The following is a 19592-nucleotide window of genomic DNA, read 5'->3' as shown; positions in this document are numbered from 1 at the left end:
CAACTTTTCTTCCAAATAGCACATTTAATTCTGTACCTTCGGAATGCAAAATTGCCACGAAGCTATTAGGGATGCAACGGTAGAGTTTTCCCACAGTTCGGTATGCATCACAGTTTTTGGACCACGGTAACGGTACGGTTTCAATATCTTAATATAAAACTACTCACACTAGCAAAGGCAATATTGCATGTAAAAATAATTAAAAGCAGATATAGTCAAACCACAAACCTTATTATAAAAATTTAACACTTATCTTAATTGCCTTCCATAAAAAACATATGCAGTATCCAATCAAGTTAAACAGCAAACATTATTGTAGTATTGTACTGTATTGTATTGTATTGCTTGCCTTTGTGTATTGAACCTAACAAAGTAATGACCCTATGGTATAGGGGCCAGTTTGGCTAAAAAACTGCTCTGGATTACAGTAGAGGCTGCACAGATGAACACGAGGGATTCTCATGGCTCAGGGGTCCTTCAAATTGCAAGTGCGCATGCGCTGTCTATAAATCGTTGTCTATGGTGGAAAACGAGGATGACAACAGCGCTTTTTGAAGTTCATAGTCCCTCTCGCTGTTTAATTCACTACAATATTATACAATTAATTATCTTTAAGTTAACTTGTGCCGTCTGCCAAGCCACAAAGTGACGGTGACGATCATTTCTGATATTTCCCAGCCTATCACCGAAGCAGGAAGAGAGCACCGTCCGCAAAGATGAAGCAACCAGGAAGTGTCCTAGCAATCTAACCGTTGCTCCCAGCGACGGGTCCATGGCTGCTCCTGCAAATGTCTCTTATGAAACTACTGGGCACCACTCTGGGAAAAGCTACCGGGCTCCTAGCTGTCCTAGTTGTTGTCATTGCAGCGGTTTTGACTTACTTCGACGACCCTGATCCGGTTAAATACACCAGGTAAAGAGCAGCGGAGGTTCAAGCTAGTTGTCTGCCAGCCAGATGCTGCACGTTAAGTTAGCTGCTGTCTTACATTAAAAACATGTAAAATGTAACTAACGTAAATGGGAAGTGTTAGCTTTAATGGTTTCTGACCTGTGGACCACCAATGTAAACGTCAGAGAGAAGCAAAGCTTATATCTCTCCATGGCTTACGAACGTTAAGCCAAACCCCTTTTAAGAAATCCGTCAATTTAAAGTCTCGTTTCTTTATGGAGAAAGTACTTACTATGTAATACAAAACTAGTACTGGCTTTTGAGTTAAATGCATCTTCTCATTAATTCGGCACCTATTGCAGCCATTACTTATCAGTTTTTAATAATTAAGATATTAGTTAAAGTTATTGTCGTCCACCGAGGTCGACGACAGTTGAGCTTGTGACAGAGGGAACATAGCATTTCTTGTCATGAATACTATACAGTGACAGTCTGTAACTTACTTGACTTGCTCAGTCAATCTCCTGTCAATTGCCCAAATGAGTATGTGAAAACATGCCTAATGCAGCTATAGTAAACACTGTTTGCACAATTTGTTTTACGTTTGCACACATTGCCTACATAAATCCATTTGTTTGATTTTTGCCTTTGATCTGAGCTTATACAGGCGCTAAGAGAGCAGTCAATTTGTTTCTGCACACACAGCATGGCTGAGGACATGAAGACTCTGGAGGAAAACTTCAGGCAGCAAAATAAAAGCTGTTTCATCCTCGGTGCCTCTGGAGAGACAGGCAAGGTGTTGCTTCAAGAGCTGCTGGAGCGCAACATCTTCTCCAAGATTACTCTCATAGGAAGGAGGCAGCTCACCTTTGAGGGCAAGGAATATGAAAAGCTGGTTAGTGGGTTTGTTTTCTCAGTTGACTCGATCACCTGAGATGTTGTCCAGAGTAAATGTATGCTTGACTTTGTGTTTTCTATGCCTCCAGGTACAAGAGGTGGTGGACTTTGAGAAGCTTGATGACCATGCTGCTGCTTTCCAAGGTCATGATGTTGGCTACTGCTGCCTGGGAACAACCAGAGCAAAAGCAGGGGCTGTGAGTTAACTCATTAAGATTTTACTGTAAATGGAAAGCTGTTAACAACAATTTTGAATTATTGTCCAGTCATGATTATAATACATCACTTATTAACAACATGATCTCATTGATTCTTTGTTCTGATCAGCTAATTTGCTGATTTTAATATGAACATGTAGATTTTTACATTTTGTCAAGGACATGCAAGCTTTGGCAGACAGCTGTCAGTGTTGTCAAAATGCCATCAAAATAATTGTTTTCCTGTTACTCGTCCGTTTTATTTCAGGAAATATTCATCCGTGTCGATCATGACTACGTTCTAAAATCAGCAGAGCTCGCCAAGTCAGGAGGCTGCACACAGTTCCACCTGGAGTCCTCTAGAGGAGCTGAGAAAAACAGCAACTTCCTCTACCTCAAAGTCAAGGTACCTATTTCCTTTCTTGAATACATGCCACATGCTGGAGTTTTCTTCTCAACTAAACCTTACCTGTGGGCCTCATTAAATGATGACATTGGACAGTCAGTGAAAGGTCAACGTGAAATTGATTTTCTTCCAGGGACAAGTGGAAGCAGATATTGAGGTGCTGGGTTTTGACAGATATGCCATTTACAGACCAGGGTGAGTGATCCAATTTGCTTAATTCAGTCATTTCATAAGACACTCTTCCACATTTCCCATATGAGATAAGAAAACCTAAAACAAAAACCTGCTACAGGAAATTACTCAAACAAATTGGATTGGAGGAATATGGAAATGGATGTTGGATGCGATTAGTTTATAATGCATAGGGAAGCTGAGCAGAACAAAGCTAAATCTGGGCTGATGCTCACATTCATCCAGTCTTCATGGGTTCTTAGTTGATACAACACTAAAGAAGAGGATATCCCTGATTGATTTCTGGCAGAAAACTTTATTTATAACGCAATATTATATTTTACTCCAGTGTCTCCATGAATTTTGTCGTCTACCAGGGTTTTTTCACAGCACACTTTGTCAAAGGAGGAAAGATACTAATATCAGTGACGGCTATGCGTAATATTCCAGTGTCCTAGTAAGCCTTTGGCAGTGAGGCAGCAAGTGCAGTACTAGGACCACGAAACTAGAAAATATGTAGAAATATTACGCTTTACTTATGTTTCATGGACTGCAATCTTATTTGTTAACAGGTTACCAAAACTCCATCCAGTAAACAAGGCACTTGTGACACCATGTGCTTTTTGTCATGAATGGATCTTAATAGTTTAGTGTGAAATTAGAATGAACCAAATACAAAATTGTAACTAGGTCAACTTTTTCCACTGTGGTGCAGACCATAGAAAACATGTGATCGCACCCTTTTACATGATACAAATGTTGATTGTACCCGATTGTTGATCTACTAAAGTATTGCTAGTATGACCTATTGAGAAGTGAATTTTTTTAATTGCCATGCTAGAGAAACATCTGCTCTGCCTGCAGTCTGAACAAAGCCTGACAAAGTCATCAATACCTTTGTGTTTTCCTCCAACAGGGTTTTGTTGGTAGATAGGCAGGAGAGTCGACCTGCCGAGTGGATGGCCAGGAAATTCCTTGGTGCCTTTTCTTCTGTCTGTTCTACATCCATGGCCATCCCAATCCAAGTAGTGGCAAAAGCGATGGTGTCAAACACTCTGATTCAACCTGAGCAGAAGACGGAGATCCTGGAGAACAAAGACATCGCCAGTCTGGGAAAGATTGAAGGGAAATAAGAGAGGAGGAGGAAATACAGTGAGGTGAGAAAAATATTAACTGTTTTCACTGATGACATCACTGACAGCTTGGCCTCGTATAATACACACAAACAGAACAAATAAGTATTAATAATAAACAAGCAGTACATTAAGTTAGTTTTCGTAACAAAAGTCTTCTTGAGATTGCAGGTTGGTGAATATTGGGAATTTTAAATTTCAACCACCTTTGCTACAAAGTCAGATTAAGGCGTCTGCCACTAAAGGCTTTTATCTTTCATCTCAAGATAATAATTCATGATTCAAATTTTTGTTTTGGCAAAGCCCACTTACGGCTGTGGCAAAGATTTACAGGATGATCTTACCAAAGAAACCCTAAGGCATGTTGCTTTTGCTCTAAAGCTGTACCTGTACAAAGTTAAGGCTCAAAACTAATAGTTTCTTTTTCTCTTTTCAGATAATGCAGCAGATATAAAGACGACTGCACGCTAAAAATAATAACCACGTCGTCATCATCATCATCATATTATCAGAATTTTCTCATTATGCCTATTTGAAAATTTACATTAATGTATCCATGATTTTTTCTGTTTTCAGGAAACCAAAGTGTGTTTCTATGAAAGTGCTTCTTGTAGTCGGTCTGCTAGATTCTATAAAGAGGAAACATCCTGTGAAGCTAGCAAAATATTTATTCTTGAAATTGTATTTGGGTTTAACTTCTTTGGTCTTGAATGATGTATGTAGTGAATGTAATATTTTCAGCCAGGCTTTTTGATGTTTATTATTTGTGCTTTGACACAGCACATTGAAAAACTGCCTTAATGTGGTTTTATGGTTTATTCTACACTTGATTAAAAACATAATTTTCATATCATTGTTATACATATTTAACTGTGTGTGTGTTTGATTTATGAAAATGATTCCATAAAAACTGTGTCAATAATAATATCTGGTGTATATATCTGTGCTATACATCTGTGTAGTATGTAGTATACAATGCCATAAATTAAAGATTTTAATTTTTACAGTGATACCAGTAATGGTATCAATGGTAACAATTTTGAATAAACTTTGTTGATACTGACTTCTTAATGCATTTTTCTGACGCTAAATGATGGTCCTACAAGTTCAGTAACCAATTTAAGGTCTTAACTGCTGTATTTGATAAATGATAATGAATTTTAACCCATATTCCCTTATTTCAACAATCATTTTAGAACCATGTTAATATTTGACATTGCTCGCACATGCATAGTTTAAGAGTATTGTGTTCATGCAAAAATCTAAAAGATTTTTCCAACTTCTTTTTTCTTTTACAACACTCTTCTACTTTAATTCTATTTGTCTATTTTTGTGTTTCAGAGACAATATTTAAATAAACTTGCATTTTTTTCCTCCTTGATCTTGCAGCGCCCCCCTGTGACTTAATGTGGTAACACCCATTATACTCTAAAGGCTTATGTGTTGTGGCCTGGCTCTCAGTTACAGCTAAATGTGCCTTAAGTGTCTAAAGTTGCAATTTATTTGTTTTAATTCTCCAGAAATGATAAAATACATTTGTGTACATTAGAGCCGCATGAAAACATCATCACCAAATGTGGTAAAATATTAAGTTATGAATAAAGTTTTCTGCCAGAAGTCAATCAGGGATATCATTCATTCTATTAAAAGATGATGACCTCAGGTACACACAAATAAAGTCCCATACCTTTCAAGTGAAGACTAGGTTTAGTTTCAGATACATACAATGCAAAAATAAATAAATAAAATAGTAAAAAGACACCAGCTGAATAACAGAATCATTCCTTCCAAGAAGTAATTTGTATTTTTCTTTACTCCTAATCTTACTAGCTGGCAAGAGGTTTATATTAGATGACACAGTTCATCCAAACTATTTTTTTTTTTAACTAAGCTTCAAGTAATGGGTGGTTCAAACAATAAACCCATCTAAAGTTATCTTTGTACTGCAACAAGAAAGTCAAAGCTTCAACTGAAATGCAGTTTTATCCACAATAGACTAAAAACAAAAGTTTGAGTACTAATAACTGACAGTCACGTTCTTTTTTGACGCAAAATATTAAAACATTTGCCCAAACATGTCTACAGCTCGTTCAGCAAACAACAAATGATGTACTCCCCAGAAGTGACATTGAACAGGAGAATTTACCTCAAACTGACATTGTTTGGGGGAGAACATACAGCCTCCTCTTCCTCCTGCAGCTTTGGGTGTTGCCATCTTGGCCATGCAGCAATTAGTCCAAAATGAGGAGCAGCTGAGTTGATCTGCCTCTCACAGCTTGGAGTTTATAAACTTTGGTGTGGATCTGCGCTACCTGTTCCATCAGGGTAGCCACAGCTTGATCTACTGTTGGGTATGGTGCTGCTGAAACAGGCTTTACAATGAGCCCTACAGGATATTTTAGGTAACAGGTGTTCAACATACTGTAGGTTTCACTTGAAGTGACTTCAGTGGTCATCTAAAGAGGCACTGGAAACTGTTGATCTTACCTGTGTTGTCCTTCACTCTGCAGGCTGTTTGTTCTTTGTCTTTGGCTGCTGGACCGTGGCATAAATTGTGAGGATACACAGAAAGGTATTGGAAGTTTGCAATTTTAACAGAAATGTTAAATGTTCAATATGCTTTTAAAAATGACAGGATTAGTTGCCTATTGTTTGGAAAAATCCAGTGTTGTAAAAAGTACCCAAAAGTTGTACTTGAATAAAAGTAAAGATATTGTGTTAACATATTTCTCTGGTAAAAGTGAAAGTCTCCCATTCAAATACTACTTGAGGAAAGTATCTGAAATCAAATGTACCGAAGTATTAAAAGTAACTTTCTTTCAATAAATGTACTTAAGTATCAAAAGTACAGGTAAAAGTAAATCACATATAGATTTACAGACTGTATACCATGAGTCAACTGATTATCAGATCTGATATTCTTAATGATGATTGAAATCTGATGATTGAAATTGGTGTTTTGTATTTTAATCCAATTGCAGATAAAATAAATTAATTTAAATATGCACAACGTTGGCTCTGATTTAGCATCCAACATGCAAAGTAACTCGTAATTTAAGTTATCAAAGTGAGGTAAAAAGTACAATACTGGCCTCTAAAATGTAGTTTGGAAGTATAAAGTGGCAGAAAATTGAAATACTCACCACACACAACTTTACTTGTGAAGTACAGTACTTGGGTAAATATACCTCAGTTACATTCCATCACTGGAGAAGTCTGTATGATATCTGTCAATGTGTTTTGTTTCAATAGGTTACGTTCTACGTGTCCAGGCAGGGCAGACACCAGAGGGAGTCCACAATGATGAAAGAAACTACAAAAGATGGAGTGAGCTACCTGTTGTAAGAATCCCTACAGCTGGTTTCAAGACTTCAAGTGTGGCCAGAGGGCAAAGTGGCAGCCAACCTGCTCAAGAAGATCACACCACCGACTCTACATCATCACAAATTCAAAGCCGGTATCCTTATGCTGTATATAGAAATGTTCCAAAAAGCCAAGTCAACCTTTTAAAAAAAGGCTTCAACTCTGCCACAGTTGCACAAGGACGAAGTGCTGGGGTGTACGACCGCTCTGGAACCGAAGCATTCGCTTTTCCCGAAGGCAAGAAGATTCATCAAGCAAACTCTGATTCTGTATTCTCCACAGGTGCAGTTCAGGTCCCGCCCCATATCTTTCATCTATCAAGAACCAAGCTGACGGGAGGTTTTTCACCTCGGGTAGAGAAAGCACCAGTGGGCTTTGGACCAAGCAGAGGGGCCCCCATCCATTCACACGGCAGCACAGAAAGTCCAGATATCCAAGCTATCAAGTCCAGTCTGAAGTCTGAGTCTCACAAGATGCATATAAACCCATCCAGACCCAACATATTTTCCATACACCCACATGGCTCGCATCTCCCAAGTAGGCCTGAGGTGAGTGGAAATCCTGGCAGTAATTCAGCAGGAAAAGGGAAGACTCCAACATGGAGTCCCAGGATGTTCAGCAGTGATGTGATGTCTGAAGCAAGAGGATACGCCCAGGTTCGCCACATCAAGCCTAGCATTGACAAAACACAGCCACAAGCTAGTTCTGCAGCAGGTAGAAAGTTCTTGGAAAAGGGGTTTCCATCTGTAAAACAGAATCAGGGAAGATATAGCCATGATTCAACAAAACTAGGGTTTGGTCTTGGTGTTCCAGCATCAAGTGAAAGGCGGCTAAATCTTAATTACGGTACCAGAGGAAAACAACCCAGCAGCTGGCATCCTCCACCACCGGATAGAGCACTAAGCCATGTCCAAGGCAAATTCAAACCTTTCCAAAGACTTCCCACAATTGATCTCCCTCCTCACAACCTCTCATCAGACGAAGAAACGGCTCCCACTCAGACATCATATATCACTTCATCAGTTGTTCCTTCAGTTGATGGAGAGTTGAGCACCAAGTCTGCTTCACCCATGCAGACGGAGAGCCAAGATGGAGAGTTAAGCACCAAGTCTGCTTCACCCATGCAGACGGAGAGCCAAGATGCAAAGCTTGTACCTCAAACATCAAACCATGATGACCAGTCTGAGAGTTCAGCAGAAGTTGGACCTGCCTTGGAAAAGAATGAACAAGTTACAGTTATTCCTCTGACTGTACAACCAGCACAAAAAGAAGGAGAAGGTGACACGGTTGTCTCAAGTCCTTTGGAAAAGGATCAGTCTGAAGTTTGACTTCACCTGACTGATGCCGTTTCGGCAAATGCCAATATTGGTGGCAACACCAGCAAGAGGTACGCCTTTGTGGTTAAACCGATGCATTTTTAGCAACTTCTCTGTATTTCGAGCTATGTCTGTTTTGCAATAATGCAAATTGGTACCAGCTGTCAAGGTCTCAGTGGTGAAATAACTTGTTGTTAAAGATGTGATCTGTTTTTCCCTGACAGATTTTAAACCTGCTCTGAGCTCTGTTGCCTGTCCACAAAGTGTCTGACTCTGAAGAAAATATCATCATTAAAAGCTTTTGCTCTTTTTGGTCTTCACAAACTTGCTTTGCTGGGGTAAATAAAGAAATCAGAATTAATCAGAAATCAGTTTGGAGGTTAAACAGAAGTCTGGAGTATATTTTTGAAATGTTATTTATTGTATTCACAATTATTATTTTGTTATTAAACATTAACTGTTAATACACATTACTGGCATTTTTCCCACATTTTGACATTGTGATAAAGCTGTTATCACAGCAGCTGTTAAACTAGCCCTGTTTTGTTTTGTTTTTACATAGTGTTTGTCGGCTTAATACCATACAGTGAAAATATTCTTGTACGAGTGAAAGTCCTGCACACAAAATCACAAGTATTATCAGTAAACTTTACTATCCAACTTTTAACTTTAGTATCAAAAGCACTCCACATGCAGAAAAATGGTCCCTGTCAGTGTTTTACTATGAAATAAAATGTTTTAGGATATTACTGGTGCATAATGTGTATGATGCATTTTACTGCTGCTGATCATCACTACTCAAAATTAGTTAGGGATATTGTTGTGTTTCACTTTTCTTTATTCTGTGACATATCTGACTTTTTGTTTTGTGAACGTTTTTGTTCCCCAAAAATAATGCGACACATTTAAATGGACTTTTATTGCATATCAATGCACATACATATATGCACCTATGTCGCAATATCCCTAACTAATTTTGAGTGGTATGTATGTGTGTATTTGTGTATGTAGACTGCACTTTATTGATCCCGTTGGGATGACTCCCTCAGGGAAATTGAATTTCCAGCAGCATACAGTTCACAATAAACTCTTGGCTAAAAATAGAAAATAAAGATAGGAATAGAACAAAATACAATAGAATACAATAAAAATAAAATAAAATAAAATAAAATAAAATAAAATAAAATAGGATAAATAAAATAAAATAAAATAAATATAAATGTAGAGGACTGTATATGTGTTATTGTACAGAAATTATTGCACGAAAGTAAGAGTGTCCAGGTATGTATGTGAATAAATAGGTAAATAGATAAATAAGTTATTGCACAGTGACACAGTATTGCAGTATTGCCGGCTATCTATTTCCTCCTCCCCCCAAGTGAGGAGTTGTACAGCCTGATGGCATGAGGGACAAAGGAGTTCTTAAGTCTATGTATATATAATGTATGCCTCAAAACGAATAATTATTTGAGCGTCTTCAAATAAGAAAAACTTACCTAATTTTATTGGCATTTGTCCTTCATCAAACTCCTATCCAAGCAGCCAGGTTTGTGTTTGTGTCACATTTATACTCTTCACCTGCACCTGTGTGTCGGACCAGCGGTGTCCGAGTTGCAGTACACAGGTGTCATAAATTAAATAAAGCTTTGGCGACATCTGGTGGCGTCTACCTGGTAGTGCCTCTTGTGACTCGGCCCTTCTTTACGTCACCTGACGTCACCAGGAAGTCCACTGAAACCAAGGCGACATCATGGCAGAGTACACAGACACACGTGAGTGCAGTAAATAGCTAATTTAAACCCCCAAAACTTACACTTTTTAAAAATGCAAGCTGATGTTTTGGCTGGCGATAATGTCTGTTGCGTATATTGCGACTGAACTGTGTCTTTGTTTGCGTTCACGACGCGTTAGCAGCCGTTTGCTCGGTTGAAACGTTAAAGCTAATTTATCTTAGCTTGCTTCAACTAAGCTATGTGGTTTAGTGTCTCTAACGTGCAACTGTAATGAGGTTTCGTTTTGATAGACTGTGATGGAGATGCTGAGGAGATGCCCGAGCTCTCTGACGGTGACGAAGATGATGACGAAGAGCAGTGGCAGTGGCTGGAGGAGGACAGTCAGCAGGTTAAGGTTACCTGTCTCTTCTGTGACAGGTGAGATGCTGCTGCTGGAGGAAAGACTGCAGACTTTGTGCAACATCTACCTACAGCAGGCGTTTGGATGAGTCTAGGTTGACATGTTAAATGCACTGATTTTCTTAAAGGCGCACTGTGTTGTTTTGGGGAGGAAATTGTAATCAGAAGAGAAAGTGATTTTTTTTTTTTATGCCTCAACAAACACTTTGTTTTCACGACTGAATAAACAAACTGACCTTAAATGTGTTGCTGGAGAAGGCATTGTTTTTCAAGTTCAGAAGAAGACAACACAGTTGTAACTTGCAATATGTGTTCCACAAGTGTTTGGAGAGGAGGGAAAAAGTCTTGAGTTTAACCCAATAAATGTTATTCGAGCTGTGAATAATAAATCATCCATCTTTTCCCGCAACATCTGCATAAACTACAGGTTATGAACTTATTTTTAAAATACAAAAATGTGAAATGCTGCGAGAGGCAGGTAATCATGGGTTATCGGTATCAGTTGGAAAAAAATCCATATCCTGCATCCCTCATTATTACCTCATTAATTTTGTAAATAGTGAAATTCTTCTCCAAAACTACAGAGTGCCCCTTTAAAGGGAACTGTGCTGTAGAACACCACATTTTCTTACTTTTTTTTAGAATTAATTTTTTTAATTTTTCCAATTTAAAAGCTCAAAATCAGTCTCAGTTTGTTGTTTATTTTTCATGTAGTCTGCACAACCAAAACCAAGTCAGACCTCATTATTGTTTCCTCCCTGCCGGAGGACTGTGACATGCAGCAAATTGATACAGTAATTGCAAATCTAAACTCGAACCACAACAAGTATTTCAGCAGGGTGCAACTGTTCATAAAATTTGAAGTTTGTATGTTACGATCCAGTTTATTCTCTCATAAATCTGAGAAATCTGTTACTAATTTACAAAGATTAATATGTGAGTTTATAATATTTTAGATGTTGTAATGAAACTGATTTTCCTGTAAACTCTGTGTTCGAGGTTGCTGAGCTCTGTGCCTGCCACCCTGCAGCACTGCACAGCTGAGCACCAGGTCAACCTCGTAGACGTGATAAGAAAACACAGTAAGTAAACTCTTAAACTCTCTGTGTCTCTGAAGAACCAGAGGATTATTCAAATTTGTGCAAATGGCTTAACCTTCTTTTCCCCTTTTTAGAATTAGATGACTACGGTTACATAAAGATGATCAACTTCATACGGTCAAAAGTAAGTACTGTATGAAAGAAAAAAATGTATTTATTGTTGAAATTCAGTCTAAGAAGATATGAGAAAACATCTGATGGAAAATAATCTAGTTATGGCATAACAACGTGAAAGTGCAATAAAATAGATAGATTTTCTTTCTAAACAAATCTGTGTTTATAGAAATGTGATGCATCCAGTCTGACGGGGCTGCCAGATGCTCCCTTACCCTGGGAGAGCGAAGACTTCCTGCGACCAGTCCTACAGGACGACCCCTTGCTGCAGACAGGTACAGCAATTTTAAAGTTTTATAGTAACAAGATGATCAATAATCCAACAAGCATTTATTTTTAATCATAGTGGTGGCTCGGCTTAATATGATTCTGATGACATTTGTCATGTTACCTGACTGTACTTACTGAACCGAGGTTAACTACAGAAGCAAATATGCTGATATGACTGCTCACACTACAAGATAACCAACAAATGCATAAAACATGTTCAATCACAGTTGGGACCCCATGATCGTGCAGCCTATGAGGTGGACAGTGAGGCTACTGAAAACTTCTGTTATGCAGTACTCGTCTGGCCTAAATTCACTGTAAATGTGTAAAGCAAATAGTGACTATAAATGTACAACTTTCACAACATTAACACATCTTGATTCAGTCCTCTGGTTCCCATCCTGATTGTCTCATTAACATATTGATAATTAGTTATTTTGTCTCTTGATTAGATCCTGATAGGCCAAAAGCAGTTTTCTCAGATCACTCACAGGGGGAACAGCTGCTTCAGATTGCTGTTCTGCCTGATTGTCAGATCCCTCAACTCAAACACAAACATGATTGTTTAGTATTTCACAAAATAATTTGTCATGGATTTTTGTAGTTGTCATTTTTCTGGTGTTGCTATTTTCTCTCAAGCAGCCCAGTTGCCCAGTTGCCCAGAATCCCCTTGAAAAATCCTCAGCGAAGGAGCTGGATTTAGTTTTGCGTGCAGGTGCAGAGAGCATTAGTGAAGGTAAATGGAGTGACAGATTTTCTGGTTGAGAAAAAGAGAGAGTGACGTACTTTATTCAACCCCAGGCCTGTCTTTTAGCTGCATTGCCCTGGCAGTAGAAAATGGTCTCTCTCACTGGTGTATTTCTCCCTGTATGATTGTTGAATTACTGTGCAAAATGACAGCTTTAGAAATAGGCTTTGCCGATGATGGTTATAATTGATATTTGAGTTAGTGCTACATTTGTAGCTGCTAAAAAGGAGCAGCTGTAATATAATTTCATATTTTGCCAAATCTCGTCAGGCATAAAATGAACACACCAAACAAAAGCTACACCCATTTCTTGTACAGAGGTTTTACATCCACTCAGTTCAGTTTACTTCACTTCACTGTAGTGTCACTTCAAGGAAAACTTTTCATGCAGCAGCCATTTAAAATCCAATGAATACAAAATGAATAATTAAAATTAACAAAAGAAATGGGAAGCAAACATTAAAGTAAATAAATCTGAGGTTAGAGGCAGGAGTTAGTCACTTTGTTTAGTCTTTCCCCCCTCTCTGTATTTCTGGCAGACCCTGAGGAGCTCTGTGACAGCGAGAGGCCGGGCCTGTCGACATGCCAGTCGTCTGGGGCTGAGTCCCATGATGCACTATTCCGGAGGGCACAGGCCGCTGAGGAGAGAGCCTGCCGCTCAGAGGAGGCGCTTGCCAGGGCCATGGATGACCTGCACAAACTCAAGTCAGTGACGTTTCTCTGCCTTTTTTTTAAATAACCACTAAGGTTGACCTGTTACTAGTTAATTTGTTGTCAATTTTTGGTAGATTTTTTTTTTCCTTTTTTTTTTCTCTTGCAGAGTAGTTGCCTTAAATACAATATAGACACTTTAAGCCAGTGTATAGTCACTGCAGCTGTGCTTCAGTCATTTAACACTCCAGTGTGTTCCTGTACTTCTGCACTACCCACCTGAGGCCAGCAGGGGGACACAGTGAACCCAGTTTTGTTGAAACATCAACTACAGTACCTTGTGGAAGAAGTTTGGAGGAAGGGGAAAGATAAAAAAGGGAAGGGAAAATTCCACTGCAGCATGGAGGTTAAAGTGAGGAGGGGAGGTAGGAAGGGGGGCAATAAGGGAAAATTACAGAAAGAGGGGGGTGGGGGTTTGAGGTGAGGAGGGGTGGAAGAGAGTTAGAAAGATGAATGCCTCCCATCTCCTCCATTTACTGCTACGTCCTGCATGAAGGTTGTGTGTGCTTTCTGCTTTCAGGCTGCTACTTTTGTCCCGCGCTAATATATGAGAAGTTAAATGCAGATCTACCCATTCTTCTTTCAGGCTTCTGGCTCAGGGTTTGGTACTGAACGCAGAAACCAGCAAATCTGGCAACCTGGGCACTGTGGCCGAGCTCCGAGAGGACGAGGACGAGGCTTACTTCAGTTCCTACGGCCATTATGGCATCCATGAGGAGATGCTGAAGGTCTGAGTTGTACACACACATACACACACACACACACACACACACACACACTGACCAGGCCTGCAGGTCTCATTACAGTCTTGTGAGTCACCCCCCCCAGGCGCAGCAGTCTCTGCAGAGGAAAAGTGGGTTCATCAGCGTACGTCTTGGCTGAAAGATTTCGATGTAGCACGTAAATGAAAATGATCATCTTTATGCACACATTGATAGTGAGGACAAGACATTTTCTCAAAAGTGACAAATCAGCAATAAGCGCTGAGCTCTCATGTGAGACGCCAGCCTGCACGGTGGATGCTCGAAACGTGGAAATTAATTTTTACACTGCTCAAACGCCGAAAGCTGAAAGTGTCAGCAGGCTGAGGGGTGTGTACGTATGAGGGTGGGGGTCAGCTCTGTCTCCTCCTTTCCTGTTCTACTTACCGCAGTGCCTAGACATATTCCTGTTGGCAGTCCTGATTGGTGCTAAGCACTGTTAAGTTTTGCGTCATGTGAGTGCGTCAGGCTGTAAACTCCATCAGAGCCTCAGGAGGGGCCGAGAACACGTGACGGGGGGCTTTGCGGTAGAATGTGGTCAACTCTTTCACAGGTCGACGTCAAGTATATCACCTATGACGCACTGTGTGTGTGTGTGTGTGTGTGTGTGTGTGTGTGTGTCTGAGAGACTGTATGAAAGAGGATGTCACGTTTTCTAAGTTAGATGTCTAGTTGTAGCCTTCATTTTAATGGACAGGTTAACTTTTTTTTTTTTTTTTTTACATGTCACTGTAAAACAAGACCCACATCACAACATATTCAAGAAAAAAGTTATTGGTTGCAACCTTTTTCAATCCTAATGTAAGTGATGGGAGACAAAATCTTCATTTCTGTTATTTGCAAAATAACAATTTCAAGTTTAGCTCATGTTAATGTGAGGCATCAGCTATCTGAGCTGGCCAAATTAAGTGGCATCTTCTAAGAATATGGTCTTTAAGTATGAAATTCCCTGATTGTGTTGTTGCCTCTGCCGCAGCTCAGCGAGGAAACGCTGTCAGCAAAACACAAAGAGGGAATGAGCAGAACAATAAGAGCGACCAGTAGCTTTTTTATGTACATATGGATATGTAATTAAGTACCCTATTAAGATAAATTTGAAGACATTTTTCTGCCAGTCTTACAAAGTTGAATTACATCCAAATATGCATGAAGACTCTGTAGACAAGTTAACAAATCTGTTTTTTACATCATAGCACAAAAACAAACTTGCAACAGCATGTGATTTACATCTGCAAAATAACAATTAGATGTTTCCCAAATCATTCAGCCCTCAGTCTGAATGTTGTTTGACATTTTTTTACAACATAGACTTCTGGGAGCATTTCGAGCTTAAAGATAGATGGACTACAATGTAAATATTTTGTTACGATGTTTCGTACCAGCATGGACTTGCAATTGCAACATTTTGATATAGCATCAATTTGTGTTTTGCTGGTGTTTACAGCTACGTCATAATTAAATGACACAAATATCAGAGCCTATGTCACTCTTCTAGCCGAGAGCAATAAACACTGAATGACTCTTTGGGCATCATATTCACATTACAAATGATTTGCTAAATGAAAGCTTTCCTTATTGTAAATTTCTTCCAAGAAAAACAACTATTGAATAGAACCTACTCTACTCTACCTTGGATTAATGCATGTTACGGTCGTGTCAGTAGATTCTGTCATTCTGACTCCAGAGAGGAAGTGATGTAGTTTGTGGTCAGATTTGAGTGGCAGGTTAATTAGCGAGTCCTGACCTGACCTCCACTTGTGTAATATCAGAGTCCCCTCCCAGGACTCCCAGTTGTTCCAGAGATTTGCTCTGAAATTTTCCCTGCAGTCTGTTTTGATCTGCTGTTATCTGCATGCTCTTGAGATTGTTGATTGTTGTGCTGAATTCAAATTTATAACATAAGCATCCTAACACAAGAAGTCGTAGAACACTTAAATGCAATTGCAATCTGCAGAAGGTTACATTTATAAACCTCCCTTAAACCCTCGAAATCCTGAAGTAAATTTCAATGTTCGCTGTACACATTAACATTTTATATTCTTTTTTCTCTCTGTGTTTATGTTTGAACATTCTCTCTGCAGGACAAAGTGCGCACGGAGAGTTACCGTGACTTCATGTATCGCAACCCTGAAGTGTTCAGAGACAAGGTGAGCCAGATGAACAAATGCAAACAGATATGTATGTATTAAATGTGTGTATACAGTACGTGCAGGGTAGCTGATTTAATGTACAGCCAAGCCTATTAACAAGAAATAGGTGTGTGCATTTTGCAGGACAGACATTAATAAGGTGATGGTGTCTGATTTAAAACACAGTGTGATTTTATTAGCACCTCGAATGTCGACTGCAGAGTGCTGATAACAGACACGTGCAATCCACCACCGAACCCATAACAACCCCCCCCCCCCCCCCCCAAAAAAAAAAAAAAAAAAAAGCCTGCCCCCCCCCCAATCCCTTTTTTTCCCATTGCCTTTAGTTGCAGGAAGCAGTGGCCTGTATCATGACCATCCATTATATGGGCGGCTGCTGGTTAGTGCTCGGATGAGGCTGTAGAGAAGGGAGGCAGGGTGTGTTGATGGGAACGTACATTATCCCTGTCAGAGCGAAACATTCGGCAGAGAGGAGAGTGTCACCTTCTACAGCAAGCGTTAGATAGAAAACAAAACAGGATATTCTTGTTGCAGTCCTCTTGAGATGGGGGAGTACAGAAAGATGGAGAAAGGAGTGAGGAGTTGTTTGTTGTGTCGAGTCAGCAGTGTGTTGGCGACCCTCTGTGAACCCATAAAGGCAGCGGGATGCCCGCAGAGAAGTTGCCTTAAATATAGACACATAAACCCAGTGTTACGTATAGATGTGTGTATAGTCACTGCAGATGTGCTTCAGTCATTTAACACCAGTCGGGGGTGAAAGATGAACAAATTAGCTGGAACCTATAGGAACCTGAAATAGAGGTGATTAAAAACTTGTCCGACAATAACGATGGCTAGGTTTAAAAGTTGCGAGGGGAACCAGAGGAACAGAATTACTCAGAGTTCATTATGTCGAACATACAATTAATTTAGATGACCTGACCTCCAGATGTTAGTGCAGTTGTGGAAGCCAAATCAGCTAAACAGCTCATCCTAGTTGAGCAGATCACCGCTACAATCTTATATTCTATCATTTTTAGGGCTACATAATTTTGATAAAGCTAAAACGAATGGAAAAAAAGGATCATAATGAAGCACTGTAGTTCTGCAGAGATGCCTTGGTCTACAAATATTGTTCTCTAGATGTAAAAACAAAAAACATGTTTATATGAGACAGACCCCGACACAAGTCACATGATTTTAATAGTTTTTTAGTGAAAATAAAAATTGTGATGCAGAAATGATCATTTCCACTAAACCAATCGTATCACAATCATAATATCTGTCGAAATTATTGCAGTATAATTTTGTTTTTACCAAATCGTGCAGCCCTAATTATTTTTTAGCACAAACTGCAACGGCTGTAATCTGCAAACAGATGAACCGTTGGATGGCAATGTACCCTCCATCCAACTGTAAAAACCAACTGTGGACAATGTGGGAAGAGTCCAACCAGCAACCTTGTTCACACTGCAACATCTACAGCTTTATTATTTATAAAAGTTTTCTTTTATCCTGATGAAGCCTTTCACAGCAGTCCTTCTTCTTCTCCTCCTCACCCTCTCCTTCTCTCGTCTTGCAGGTGGTGCTCGATGTTGGTTGTGGGACTGGCATACTGTCCATGTTCGCTGCCAGATCTGGGGCCAAGAAGGTCATAGCAGTCGACCAATCAGAAATCATCTATCAGGCCATGGACATAGTCAGGTGAGACACACACCTGCCTCAACAAAAAAGGATTCACATTTATGGTACTCACAGCAGTGAAACATTTTAAAATTCACCATGCTAGCAGATTAGCTCCCTTACGATAGAGCTAGCTCACGTCAGTCATGTGATTCTCATCAAAGCATTCCTTCAACAGCTGACAGTGTAGAAGGGTCATCTTACCTTAATGTGCAACCAAGAATTGTGTGAGTAGAGGTCTGTGTGACCTCCAGCCACCTTTTATTTGTTGCAGCTGGTTGACTTCAATAGAGCTGCTGTCAGTCGCATGGCCATAATGCACATAATTTACACCTTCAGTCTGACTCAATCACATCTCGCCTCTCCTCCCCTGCAGTGGCTTCAGTCCGAGGCCCGCAGTCTCAGACACACAAACGCACACATGTAGATGACCCCCTGATGGTATGTTTTAATACAGTCCTCAGTCCAATTTCAGGTGCTGTTTGTTTCCAGATTTCCACCCGCTTGTTCTCCTCAGTGGAGCCATTTACCTCCACCAGAGCCTCCGCTGTCCCTTTGTCTACCTGCAGCCACTTCCTCCATCATGCCCATGCCTCTAAAATGCATTTTTGAGTTAGGGGCCATTATGACTGCCATTATTACCGTTATGTAAGAGAGTGTCGTATAAGCAAAACAACGGGGTTTGCTGAAGGAAAAGGACGTTTTAATTTTACAGCCCACTGACTCGCTGTTGGAGTGTGTGTGTTGGCATGCAAGCTGCGTCGCAGGTTCGCCAGTGGTGAAGATTCAACTAAAGAAAGATGTGTAACCCCATCCTACACACTCGTACATGTATGCACACAAACACACACAGCCCGTGGGTCCATTTAAGGCTACTGTTTTCCCGAGTTGTGATTCAAAAGCTCTTACTTCTGCATGTGCATGTGTGTGTGCATGCTGCTGGCCTTTGTGTGTCCATCACTTCCTCTTGATGTTAATATCAGGTTTGTAATTAAAGTGGCTCCTGTTGGTTAGGCAGGAGCATCCATCTCCTGTCTCGACTCCGTCGCCGAAGTTTAAATGAAAAGCTAGATGTGACTTCCCTCCTTCACAGTCACTTCCTTAATGGATAGTGTCTAAATACGTTTTTTAAATGGCTTGAATTGATGGATTATCCAATAGAAAGCTTTGAATTGTGACAACACAGTGGAAAAACACTAGGTAATATTTTAGGTAGACCAGTTAAATTCAAATTTGAATGGTGATATGGGCTCAGCAGTTTGTTGATGTCTGTCAGCCAATACTTGATACTGGTTGAAGAATGCTGATCAGCGTTTTACCAGCCAGTAACACACATTACGAATGCATAGGGACACTGGCCAGTGTTGTGCAAGTTCACACTTCACAAAAACGAATTCAAAGTTAAGTTCACTCGTTTATTGTTCACAATTTTGACATTAGAAGTTCAAAATGAACTAGTACACATGAATGTCTTCAGTATTCTTCTTTATTTTTCCTATATTATTGGTAGCAGTAACAAAGTGATATAACACATTACTAATAGGATTTCAGTGATATTATTGCTGTTACTAT

The 19592-nt window shown here is 39.8% G+C and overlaps 3 protein-coding genes across 4 annotated transcripts in view; all 3 read left to right on the top strand.

Annotated features, from left to right (window-relative positions):
* The first annotated feature begins 726 nt into the window (after positions 1–726).
* Positions 727–4756, top strand: LOC140995051 (oxidoreductase HTATIP2-like). The gene is made up of 7 exons (XM_073464947.1): positions 727–913; positions 1595–1784; positions 1876–1983; positions 2252–2389; positions 2523–2584; positions 3477–3717; positions 4130–4756. The coding sequence occupies exons 1-6, from the start codon at positions 789–791 to the stop codon at positions 3691–3693; spliced, it is 840 nt and encodes a 279-aa protein (XP_073321048.1). The 5' UTR covers positions 727–788; the 3' UTR covers positions 3694–3717; positions 4130–4756.
* A 1231-nt stretch (positions 4757–5987) lies between these two features.
* LOC140994979 (uncharacterized) lies at positions 5988–8842 on the top strand. 2 transcript variants are annotated; one of them, XR_012178749.1, is made up of 4 exons: positions 5988–6095; positions 6204–6265; positions 6946–8443; positions 8597–8842. XR_012178749.1 is itself a non-coding variant. In XM_073464850.1 (3 exons), exons 1-3 carry the CDS (start codon positions 6073–6075, stop codon positions 8382–8384), a joined length of 1524 nt encoding a protein of 507 aa, XP_073320951.1. In that variant the 5' UTR covers positions 5988–6072; the 3' UTR covers positions 8385–8842. The 2 variants fall into 2 exon arrangements, 1 of the variants encoding a protein (XP_073320951.1); XM_073464850.1 differs by having other exon boundaries at positions 6946–8842.
* A 1219-nt stretch (positions 8843–10061) lies between these two features.
* Positions 10062–19592, top strand: part of prmt3 (protein arginine methyltransferase 3) — a 53771-nt gene continuing 44240 nt past the window's right edge. Inside the window, exons 1-9 of the mRNA XM_073464249.1 lie at positions 10062–10144; positions 10396–10522; positions 11504–11586; positions 11679–11728; positions 11888–11993; positions 13276–13441; positions 14034–14175; positions 16290–16355; positions 17920–18041. Coding sequence (XP_073320350.1) covers positions 10123–10144; positions 10396–10522; positions 11504–11586; positions 11679–11728; positions 11888–11993; positions 13276–13441; positions 14034–14175; positions 16290–16355; positions 17920–18041 — 884 coding nt within the window. The 5' untranslated portion in view covers positions 10062–10122. The remainder of the gene's footprint in view (positions 10145–10395; positions 10523–11503; positions 11587–11678; positions 11729–11887; positions 11994–13275; positions 13442–14033; positions 14176–16289; positions 16356–17919; positions 18042–19592) is intronic.

Source organism: Pagrus major, chromosome 4 (genome assembly GCF_040436345.1).
Source record: "Pagrus major chromosome 4, Pma_NU_1.0".
NCBI lineage: Eukaryota > Metazoa > Chordata > Actinopteri > Spariformes > Sparidae > Pagrus > Pagrus major.
The sequence above is the reverse complement of the archived record's forward strand: the minus strand, read 5'-3'. Positions and strand labels throughout refer to the sequence as shown.

What these genes read in the sequence shown, in the direction of transcription:
- LOC140994979 (XM_073464850.1), top strand. Translation starts at nt 6,073, where the DNA reads ATGAGCCCTACAGGATATTTTAG. An exon ending in AGCCCTACAGGATATTTTAG is followed by an intron (nt 6,096 to 6,203) that starts GTAACAGGTGTT and finishes TTCACTCTGCAG; the next exon opens with GCTGTTTGTTCTTTGTCTTT. An exon ending in TTGTGAGGATACACAGAAAG is followed by an intron (nt 6,266 to 6,945) that starts GTATTGGAAGTT and finishes TTGTTTCAATAG; the next exon opens with GTTACGTTCTACGTGTCCAG.
- LOC140995051 (XM_073464947.1), top strand. Translation starts at nt 789, where the DNA reads ATGTCTCTTATGAAACTACTGGGCACCACTCTGGGAAAAGCTACCGGG. An exon ending in GCAAGGAATATGAAAAGCTG is followed by an intron (nt 1,785 to 1,875) that starts GTTAGTGGGTTT and finishes CTATGCCTCCAG; the next exon opens with GTACAAGAGGTGGTGGACTT. An exon ending in TATGCCATTTACAGACCAGG is followed by an intron (nt 2,585 to 3,476) that starts GTGAGTGATCCA and finishes TTCCTCCAACAG; the next exon opens with GGTTTTGTTGGTAGATAGGC.